Here is a 12106-nt window from a genome sequence, read left to right on the forward strand (position 1 = left end):
CAAAATATCTTTAAAAAAATACTCCTGCCCCCTGGGATTTATAAGTAGTGACAATAAAATTGAGATAATCTGATAGGCTGCTCTATTAATATTAAATAATTATACTAGCTGAAAAAGAAAACAGAATATTTACACCGAGTACATTCACTAGCATTAATGTGCCTATAGTGAAAAGTTAGATTTACATATTCATGTTGTGCTGTGTGAGCACTAGGTTGCTTCAGTCATGTCTGGCTCTTTGTGACCCTGTAGACTGTAGCCCGCCAGGCTTCTCTGTCCATGGGATTCTCCAGGCAAGACTCCTGGAGTGGGTTGCCATGCTTTCCTCCAAGAGATCTGCCTGACCCAGGGATCAAAACTGTGGCTCTTGCAGCTCCTGCACTGTAGGTGGATTCTTTACCACTGAGACACCAGGGAAGCCCACTCATTCATATTGGATTGAGGGAAAAATAGTATTTCGGGGGACATGAGATTTAGCTTCTTGAACTCGATAGTTAGGCCATCCTTCCTAAGGAGCTCAGTCTATTTTATTAGCAGGGGACGTTTTTGTTTCTGAGAGCATCTGGGGGCCATGAAGTAGATAATAGCTATAGAACCTCAGGTACTTAGGACCCACATCAACATTATGGTACAGCAAACCCACTGTAGAGCAGGGAATCTCCAGACCCTGCCAGGGGCTCTTGGCCTGAATTTCCTCTCGGCCGCCTCTGTACAAAGCAAGAACACTGTGGCGTTTTATACCCATGTGTGTGGATTATCTTCCTCCCTGAAGCTTGAAACCAGAGGCTACTTGACCCCTACAATATGAGTATTAAAAACTTTCTGTAGTAATAAGAACAGTGAGAACATAGGACACATTTTAGGATGAGAGGTAAAGAAATTATTCAAAGATCCAGAACTTACGAGTTTCTCCAAGTCTTTTGAAGATTGTGAAAGAATAAACTTGAGATGTTCAATAAACCCTCTGCTCAGGTTTTTGGAAACCCTCTTCTGGAAGTATTCTCATCACAAAAGCAAAACAGATTTTCTTGGTTTCTGACCCACATGTTAAATTTTCAAAAGGATATTTTGTTTTGCTTTATTTTAGTATTTGTTATTCCTTAATCAGTCAACCAATAAGTTGTCAGAACAATTAAAGATTCAATCTTACTTTTATCTGGACAGTGTCAATTTCATTAAATCTTATATCAGCAAGAGATTTCCTTGTCTGGCCTCTTCGGTGTCCAAATTTACACTTATTTCTCATCACTTGTTCATCATCTTCTATGGGTCTTCGAACATATTTAAAGCGATCTTTGAGAGCTCGTTTCCATAAAAACTGTAAAATTATAAAACAGGGCAGTTAACATTCAAAGAGGTTTGAATAAGCCTATACAAACAATAAAATTGTTGTCTATCACCTTTGGGCTTGAAAATATCTTCCCATCACAAATATTGGCCAGACTGAGAAATCTTGATCTAGTTAAAAGGTATATGGGTGTTCACCGTAACAGTCTTTCAACTTCTGTTGTAAATTTGAAAATTTTTGAAATAAAAAATCGTGACTATCAAAAGCTTGTAACAATCTATAATAGAAAATAATCTGGAAAAATTATATATATATATATAGACACATACATATATAATCGAATCATTTTGCTGTACACCTAAAACTAATACTGTATTATAAATCAATTATATTTAAATTTTTAAAAGTTAAGAATAAAACTAGTCCTAAAAAGAACCAAATGCTTCCTCGCTTGTGTGCTCTCTCTCTTACATTTATATTCTAAGAAATTTTCTGCATCGTCCACTGTTACATTAGAAACACAACGTCACATACACTTGTTCGGAGAGTTTGAGTAAACACCTACCATGCCCCAAAGTCTCCCCTTTCACTGTATGTGTACAAACCTGGACCATAATGTGCTAAGCAGTTTTGCAGGTCTCTTAACAGTGAACTGTCTTTAGTTAACATCGCGGGGAAAAGATGTGGGTAAAAAGCACACAAGATCAAAGTAAGGATTATTCATAACTTTCTGTTTGTCTCATTTGATAACCACAGAACTAAAGGTCAAAATGTAAGTAGATAGATATGTATTTGCTTCTATATATGCAAAGATTCTCTGGGAGGAAACTTTAATAATACTGGTTACTTCTGGGAAGGAAAATTGGATGATTGGAGGATAGAGGTGGGAGGGAGATGTTCCCATTTATATCCTTTTATAGCTTTTGAACTCCATGAAAGTATAACTTATTGAAACAGCAAATTTAGACTCTTTCTTTAAAACACAACTAACTCTATAAACAGTAACACTAATTTTTGGCAAATGTTATATCTTAAGTATAGAAGGAATTCATGTCATGTCAGGTAATTATCAATACTAGGACCCCAGGTTTGTTTGTTTGTTTGTTTGTTTGTTTTTTGAGAAAATTTGGTTTACTTTTTTTTTTTAACTTTTATTTTTTTACTTTACAATACTGTATTGGTTTTGCCATACATTGACTTGAATCCACCACAGGTGTACATGAGTTTCCAACCCTGAACCCCCCTCCCATCACCCTCCCCATATCATCTCTCTGGGTCATCCCAGTGCACCAGCCCCAAGCATCCTGTATCCTGTATTGAACCTAGACTAGCTATTCATTTCTTACATGATAGTATACATGTTTCATAGTGTGCTTTTGTACACAACAGAATATTTTAGAGAGGATATCATACTAGAAGCAAGGGTAGCTGAATACCAGTCTGACTTCAAAGTTACTGGTTCTAGATATGTCTTTTCTGAGTCTGGCTGGTGAAAAATAATCTTTAAGGCCCTCTCCCACTCAGGAAATTCTATGATTCTATCCATATATAATGAACTTTTTCCAAGAAAGAAAGAGAGAAAGAAAGAAAAAAGCAAAGCAAGGGCAGGAAGAAAGAAAACAGAGGCCTTAAATGTTATGTTCACAGATAGTGATATTTATTATTTGTTATTCAGACTGGAACTGATTGCTTAAATTCCACGTCTTCAAGAAAGTACAGCAAAAAGTTTTTCTCACAGATGTCTGTGAAAATAAAGTACAAAGGACATGCATCTTATTTAGATACAACTACCAATGTATGCATGTCACCTAGAGATATAAGAACTAATAGGCATTATAGCTTTAGGTATAAAAGCTATAATTCTCCACAATTGTCCCTTAAGTCATACAGTTCCAGTGTCACAATGCACTCAAGTTTTTTTAACCACCTTGACTTTTTTAAGTGTACAGTTCAGTAGAGTTGAGTATGTTTACATTGTTGGGCAATGGAGATCCCCGAATTTTAAAGCCAAGGGACTTGCAGATCCAGAGAGCAAAGCTTATACGGAAACCTCTAGAACAGTGTTTCTCAACACTGGTTGCACATTAGAATCATCTGGGGTCCTTTTAAAGATGCAAAGCTTTCTTCTTCAGATCAACTAAATCAGCATCTCTGGGGATCCTGATGTGGAGCCAGAGTTGAGAACTGCTACCCCAGAACACCACCAGGATCTTTTTTTGTCAGAACAGCAGAGCCGTGAGAGAATCAGGTGAGGCTGTGGGTTAAGCCCTCAAAACTATACAACTTCTGCTTGGGTCTAAACAGAAAGGCAAGAACCACTCTAGTGATGTGAAAGCATGAATGTAGGTACAGTCACAGCTTCTCTTTCTGGTATGGCATCTCTTGAAGATCCTTCCTAGAGACTCATGGTTAAACATGAGCTTCCAGATAGCTTTGAGAGAGAGATTCTGATCATCTTTCTAGAGGATAACATAGAGAGAGAAAGAAGACCAAGGAGGAAGCTAGGGAGGGATGAACAGGTGGAGCACAGAGGATTTTTAGCACAGTGAAAATACTATATATGATACAATAATCATGGATACATCTGTCTAAACACGCATATACTGCACAATGCCAAGAGTGAACCTTAATGTAACCTATAGGCTCTGGGTGATTATGATGTGTCAGTATGGGTTCATCAGTTGTAATGAATTACCTCTCTGTGGGGGATGTTGATAACGAGGGATGTTAGGGATGTGTAGGGGCAAGGGCTATTTGGGAAATCTCTGTATCTTCCTCTCAATTTTCCTGTGAACTTAAAACTGCTCTAAAAAAATAAATCTTTTTTTTAAAGAAGACATAGAAACACATAGAAATCATCAAAAAGAACAGAGCAGAGAGAGAAAGACAAAAACTAAGAACAAAATGGGGACGGAGAGCAAGAGACAGAAGAGATGGTCAAGGGAATGGAATTAGAGAGAGACCAGACAGAAAATGACAGAGAAAGAGAAACAGATAGAGCTAGATAAACAGGGAGAGAGACTGGGGAAAAGGGAGTGAGGCCTGAAATTAGTGGACAGCACAAGGCTCTTATTTTAAGGAGGGTTGAGAGTAACCGAATGGTGCCATGTGGTCACTTACAAAGCCACAGCCGTCCTCATCCAGGAAAGGGTGGGCCTGCAGTAGGGCATTGACCACGTCGTTATACTGCTGGGTGGTGGGGTACCTGTTCAGCGTGACAGGGAGGACATTTTTCAGTTCAAGAAGCCCGTGTTCCACCACATTACATTCACTTTTCTTCAAGTCTTTTATGTGATGATGTAGACACTCAAATCAGGGCTTTCCTGAGGGCTCAGTGGTAAAGATTCCGTCAGTAATGACGGAGATATAGGAGACTTGGGTTCGGTCCCTGGGTTGGGAAGATCCCCTCGAGGAGGAAATGGCAACCCACTCCAGTATTCTCGCCTGGAGAATCCCACAGACAGAGGAGCCTGGTGGGCTACAGTCCATGGGGTAACAGAAGAGTCAGACACAACTGAGCATAGCACAAACATTCAAATATTGGGCAATGTTGGACTTATTACCGATCTGTCATGCAAAATCTGAAGAGAATGGGTTCCAAATGATTTCAAGTCTATTCTGAAAACACACCCTCTCCCAAGGCAGCAAGTCTGCCCAGTTATTACTCACAGTGAGCCTTCCAGATACTTGGTCATGTCTGCCTGGAGGAACTCAATGATCCTTATCCTCGTGCTGTGATCGGGACACTTCTGTTCTGCTAGCATGCACTTGACATCATAAGGAAACTCTGGTAAGACGTAGGACTTAGTCCATTGTAAGGCTTTATTCCTTGCTAGAATGTGTCTCACGTTCCTTCTGTGAAATAAAAAACACAAAGAGTGAAATTCTATTTCAAATATATGCAACTTATTAATTCTCTATACCCTGAGTGAATGGCTGGATGGCATCACCGACTCAATGGACATGAGTTTGAGTAAACTCCAGGAGCTGGTGATGGACAGGGAGGCCTGGTGTGCTGCAGTCCATGGGGTGGCAAAGAGTCGGACACAATTGAACGACTGAACTGAACTGAACTGATACCCTGAGAACTGATGATAGAAACCACATTCTTGATATCTAAATATATGGACATCATCAACCCATCTTCCATCCAGTCATCTATGTGCAAATATTTAAAGGTTCATCAAGTATCTCGTTTTCTTTCCCTTTCCACACACACAAATACTTGTCATTCTGGAAAAAATATCATAACAATATAGGCTATAGAAGACAGTCTGAAGTTGGGAAGAATGTTGATCCATGTATCTTGAGGAGGCAATAGGTAATGCATAGCTTAAAACTGAACAAGATATCTAACTAAAAGACAGTAAATTGCAATTCAGCAAAGCAAATGAGGCATGTGATAAAGTCTTACTTAGCATCTGATTCAGAACCTTCTAATTAACTTGCCGCAAAAATTAACTTATTAATTCTAATTAATGTGTTATTATTTATTTCACTACAATAAATAATATTGTAGTGAAGTACAAGAGTCACTTAATGAGTCACTTTAGTTGTTCTTGGCTATTTTAATAAGGTAAACTTGGTCTCTAAATTTAAAATAAGTATTAGATATTCTGATCCTCTCAAATGAAGTTTCTACAAAAGGCTACAGAAAATGATAGCTACAGAAAGCAGATCAGTGGTTGCCTGGGGCTGGGGGTGGGAGAGGAGACTGACTGAAGAAAGGACACCAGGGAATTTTTTAGGGTGATGAAAGCGTTCCAAAATGGATTGTGACAATGGCCGCACACCGGCATAAATTTGCTAAAATTAACCGAGCTGTGTACTTTAAACAGGTGAATTTTATGTCATGAAAGTTAAATCTCAGTACGTTTGTTTATAAAATTAAATATCGGAACCACTTTAAAGCCTTAAAATCAGTGACTGATCCAGTGTGTAAAAACTAAAATCTTCAAGCAAGTTACCAGAGGCAAGAGGTAGCGTTCAGTCCATTTCAATAATAGGATTGACTGGGAAGGAAGTGAAGTAATAGAAGCAAGTCAAGCTGAAGACAAAGAAAGATTTCCTAAATTAACCTAAGTAGGTTAATCTTCTGGCACAAGCATGGACTACTTAGTAGCCCAAACAAAATTCAGATGAGCTTTGAAAGACCAGGTTTCCTTTAGAATTTTAGGTCATATTTTGTAAGAATGCAAGAGATATAACAAAACATGAGGAATAAACGAAATTGGAGAAAGAATTCTGCTTCTGCTCTCTTTTCGTGATAAGATCTTTCTCCTTTTTTCCCCTTTGGCAATAACTATATTGGTGGTGAAAACACATCCCGGCTAAAACAAGCACACTGATAATTCAGCACTTGATTCAATACAGCAACAGACAATTCCCAGAAGAAATTTGTGCCTCAGCCCAAACTATTTTCCAATATGTTCCCCTCTTATTTCATTCATTCATTCAAGCAAATATTTATTGGGAAGGTACTAGGAGGCAATTACTTATCTACAATCCCTATTTCCTTTCTTAGTCTCTTATTTCTTTCTCCCATGATCTCTCCTTTATCTACTTAGACCAAGATTCTAAAGTAATGGCAAGTTTCATTGGCTGTATTTTGTGCCTTCCCAAGACTTTGAAAGGTGCTATAACTGTGCAGGCATTAAATTTGGTTTCAGTACAACATTTTAACATCTAACTCCTTTCCCTATGAATTTCAAGTCTATTTAACTGCATGACCCCTTTAGACTTTTGAGGTTGCTAGTCTATACTATATATAGTATATACAGTATCTCATCAATGAATAACTTCTACATTCCAATGCCATAAAATAGGTCTTGAGGCAATTTTTATCTTCTTGGTCTATATATGTCTTTTCTCTTCAGCATCAGGGTAAGAACTATATATGTAGCATGTTTTTATTTCTGTCAAATGCCTAGAATGTGACTAGACACATATAGGCTCAATCAAAGCCAGACAGTCCATTTTGCTCCTAATTAGACAAAATCAGAGGCAACAAATTTTCCTTTTCTTACATTAAAACAACTTAACAAGATATTTTGGAAGTGAACAGAATACAAAGTATGCTAACTAACACAAGTCAAAACTAATATTATACAGAATACTAAAATCAGAAATTAAAAACACATTCTAATTGAGTGCAGATAACTGCAGGCACAATCACCACCCATTCATAAAACTATTAAAATTCAATATTTGCATTGTATTTTAAAAATCTTTACTCTGAGGTTATGATTATGCATATCATTATTGAGGTAGAGTTGAGCAGAACACTGTAGAAGTCAGCTCAAAGTAAGAACATGGAGCAGAAAACAGTCGCAAACTAAGAGGATGCTGATATTTCTGTTTCCACTTCAGAGTCAGTGCCCTTTAACAAGATAATATCAGAAAACAAAGATCTTTAATTCAGTGGGTCACAACCCTGGGTTCACAGTACAATCATCTGGAAAGCTTTTAAAACATGTTAATGGCTGGGACTGATTCCCAGTCTATCTGAACCAGAGTCTACTGCACTAAATACTCAGTGTCTATGTAGACTTTATATTTGTCGTAAAATGAAACTAACAATAAACTTAAGCTGACACATTTGATAATTATCAATATTATTACTGCAATATGTGCCAATTTAAAAAATTATGAGGGACTTTCCTGTTGGTCCAGTGGCTAAGACTCTGTGCTCCCAGAGTTTGGGGGCCAGGTTCGATCCCTGGACAAGAAACTAGATTCCACATGCCTCAATCAAGAGCTCGCAAGCTGCAAACAAAAGATCCACATGACGTAAGGGAGATCAAAGATCCTGCATACCTCAACTAAGGCCTGATGCAGCCAAATAAATAAATAAAGGTTTTTAAAAAATCATGAGATAGAGGTTCTCAGGAAGAAGCTCAATGACTGTAAAACTTTGTTTAACTTTAATAAGAATGAAAAATCATCAATTATTTTTACTCCTAAGAAACAGAAAATATGGGCCTCACCTAGGATAAGGGAGATGGCCCTATGCAGAAAAGGGCCAGTGGAGTTCCAGCCTGTTAAGGAAAAATCTCAACATACAGAAAACAGACGTTGAGCCTTGGTAGGGATCAGGAAAGACATACATGTGGGCAAGGACGACTTGTTTTATCGCCAGGGTATATAACTTATTCAGTCGTTAGGACAGCTCATAATATAGTTCAATTTTGTGTGCCATTTTATTATCAGCTAGTATCCAATGTTTTTTCTCAGATCCAGCCAAGATTCAAGCCTTCTAAATCTCCAGGACACACTACGCATGTGCCAACAGTTGTTTCTCTCACCCCAAAGGCCTTGTTTCCTTCATTCTTCTAGGTTCATCTTAGGTCTTCTCCCCAGGCAGATTCTCTTCCCCTCTCTCCTGGCTCTCTGGTGGTCTTCCTTGTCTAAATCCCCCACATGGCCCGGTCCAGCACTGGCCCCATGGGTGCTCAACTATGTCTTGCTTTCTTACCTGTTCTGATTTCCCTAATGCCATTGTCGAATGAAACAGTTGTTCTACAGTTCCATACCAGTTATTTAACAGTTCTAGAACTATATCTGCTATATAGTTATTTAGGAACAGTTCTATAACAGAAATGTTATGTAAAGTTTCAGGAACAAATATTAAATATAACATTCTATGACAGATAAACAAAGACAGTCATAAGTTGCTTAAACTTGTGTTTTCACACATGAAATTGACAGCTTTTAAAAAGGGGAGTTCTATTATATTAAAAACAACCCACCCATGATAAAGGAATAGGAAGGCATCAAGCTGATGTGCTAGCGGAGAGAAGTGTGATATCACTAAGTCCTCAAGTTTGAGATATGAAAATGTGTGGGACCCAAATGTAAGAGAGGCAGATCTGGGGATTGGAGTAGAGTCCTCTGTATACACAAAAGATACCTAAGAATTAGACTGTGGCTTTGCAAACTTCATAATAATGAACCACCACTGAGAAAACCCTCCCAAAGAAGTTTTCTCACCAGGCTTTAGCTACATCCCATGTGGCTTCTTTATAGAACCAAGGGCAGACTTAACGTCACATTCAACTGAATCCTGGTTGACTTTTGGCATCATAGTCATGAATTAGGTCTGCTGCTGCTGCTGCTAAGTCGCTTCAGTCATGTCCGACTCTGTGCGACCCCACAGACGGCAGCCCACCAGGCTCCCCCGTCCCTGGGATTCTCCAGGCAAGAACACTGGAGTGGGTTGCCATTTCCTTCTCCAATGCATGGAAGTGAAAAATGAAAGGGAAGTCGCTCAGTCGTGTCCGACTCTTCACAACTCCATGGACAGCAGCCTACCAGGCTCCTCTGTCCAGGGGATTTTCCAGGCAAGAGTACTGGAGTGGGGTGCCGTTGTGTCTACTTTCCTAAGATTTGGGCCACAAATGACACTTTTCTCTGGGGGTCCCCAGCGTGGAGATAATCTGTTACCTTGAGGGACTGTGATGCTTTTCTAGTCTTGTAAAATGGTATTGCTTTCTGGTCCTTAAGGAAGAAGAGCATGAGGCAAGTGGAAGTCTTTGCTGTGAAGAACAGCCATTCTCACTGCCAGGCTTGGTCTTCACATGTAAAGACCCACCTCTATCAGCAGTAGCATTCCCAGCATCAAAAGAAAAAGCAGTGACAAATACTGTGCTCTCCAGGGACTTAATGGAAATACTGTGTTCCACAAGCCTATATTCATTATATTCTTTTCCACACAGAAACTTGCAGACTGTATACACTGAAAATGGTATATATATTGGGGTGCCCAGTTCTCTATTATCAACTCTGAAACGAAATGCCATGTAACCACATCTAAAAGCTTGTGTTTGGGGAACACAGAAGAAGAGAATGGAGTCAAGTAAGAGAAGGTATAGACATCTGTTTAAAGAACTTGCTGTCATCTAACTGTAGGACATGAAAGGACCTTATAATACACATCCTCAAAGCAGGGATGGAAGTTCACCAAACTACAAAGTTCAACAGGAATGTTGCTTCTGTGTTATTAGGCCATACTCTGTGAATCACCTGCTTTACTCTACCTGGGCAAGACCTTCCACTGCCAAGAAAACAAAGTAAACAAGAAGTTTTTGAAAAGCCCAATAGAGAGATACATGTCAATGAGCTAGGTGAGATGCCATCTCTGAAAATATAGACCGATGTCACAGCAAGACATGCACGGACTATGAAGGAAATGCTGTTCTGTTGCTGCAGCCATGAGTAATTCAGAAAATGTTTGCACTGCAACCACCAGTAATTCAGAAAATGTTTGCTCCACATTCTCATCATTTGATGTGTGCTTTTAATTTGTGTTTTATAGCTCTGGGCTATCACAGCTGCCATTTAATCTATGAAATTTCCAGAGGAATTTAGTTTCTGAAAGGCATGTGTGAACATGTAATTAAGCAGAAAGTAGAGGTAGAGATGTGGCTGGCATCAGGCACTGTGCTGTAACACAGACAGACAGACAGACACCTCTCAAATCCTCCCTGTCCTTGGCTGCCAGTGAGAGATTCAAGGAGCCAGGAACTTTTGGGGTCTTGACTAATCAAGAAAAGAAGCATAAAATAAATACATCTTTTATTTCTCCCTGTTCCCCAGTTCTTCTTGGTATTGACAGATGGACAAAGACCCAGAAATGTGACCTTACCCTCAATATTTATACTTATTAGCAGGGCAGTCACAAAAACAGATCTCATAGAGCTATCATGTCTGTGTCCCTCTTTTTCCTTTTTATTTCTCATTCATAAAAAAGAAAAAGTAATGAGACATTACCTATGCAGTTGTTGCAAAATGTTCAGTACTACAATTTTGTAGTTCATAATTATCAAAATCGGGTGGTTCAGGGCAGTTTTTTTTATTAATCCACCTGTATATTACTATGTTTTTGAACCCTGACCTCATGTGAACAGTTTATATCCTCAGAGCATCTGCTAAATAGGGATGAGCCTGGAAAAATTCACTTTTCAAATCTGGCCCACAGTGCTGGTTTTATGTGACTTTTGGGGCCAAAAAAAGAGACTGACTTAGTCTTGTCCCAACTGTGTGCCATCTAGGCTGTGACTTGCCAGTTCCTCAACCGTGCAGCTTCATAGAAATAAAAGTTTCCTATTTCTAAGGATTCAAGCAACTTGATTTATACCAAAGTACCATTAAACTGGGTGGCGTAAGGGGCTTCCCAGGTGGCATAGTGGTAAAGAATCTGCCTGCCAGTGCAGGAGACGTGGGAGATGCAGTTTCGATCCCTGGTTTGAGATGATGCCCTGGAGCAGCAAATTGCAACCCACTCCAGTAATCTTGCCTGGAAAATCTCATGGACAGAGGAGGCTGTCCATGGAAAATTTCAGGAAAATGTCCAGGAAACTTTCATGGACAGGCTACAGTTCAAGGGGTTGCAAAGAGTCAGATACATGTCAGATATGTAGTTGATCTGACTGAGCAACTACACATACACACACTGGCGGCTTCAAGAACAAACATTAATTTCTAATGGTTACAGAGGTTGGATGTTCCAGATCAGGGTGCCAGCAAAGCTGGATTCTTGGCAAATGTGCTCTTCCTGGTTTACAGAAGACCATCTTCCTACTGTGTCCCTACATGCCAGAAAGAGAGCAAGCTAGCTCTCTGTTCTCTTTCCTTTTTATAAAAAAAATACTATTTTTTTGGCCATGACCCACAGCAAGTAGGATCTTAGTTTCCTGACCAGGGATCAAACCTACACCCCCTTGCAATGGAAGCATGCACTCCTAACCACTGCACCACCAGGGAAGTCCTGTTGGCCTCTTAGCCTCTAATAAGGACACTAATTCCATCCATACGGAGTCC

At 39.3% G+C, this 12106-nt stretch overlaps 1 protein-coding gene across 1 annotated transcript in view; it reads right to left on the reverse strand.

Annotated features, from left to right (window-relative positions):
* SAMD3 (sterile alpha motif domain containing 3) overlaps positions 1-12106 on the reverse strand; it is a 44637-nt gene that overhangs the window by 22087 nt on the left and 10444 nt on the right. The window contains exons 4-6 of the mRNA XM_052645974.1: positions 4958-5143; positions 4409-4493; positions 1151-1318 (exon numbers count right to left, since the gene is read on the reverse strand). Coding sequence (XP_052501934.1) covers positions 1151-1318; positions 4409-4493; positions 4958-5143 — 439 coding nt within the window. The remainder of the gene's footprint in view (positions 1-1150; positions 1319-4408; positions 4494-4957; positions 5144-12106) is intronic.

The sequence above is a fragment of the Budorcas taxicolor genome, chromosome 9, assembly GCF_023091745.1.
Source record: "Budorcas taxicolor isolate Tak-1 chromosome 9, Takin1.1, whole genome shotgun sequence".
Taxonomy (NCBI): domain Eukaryota; kingdom Metazoa; phylum Chordata; class Mammalia; order Artiodactyla; family Bovidae; genus Budorcas; species Budorcas taxicolor.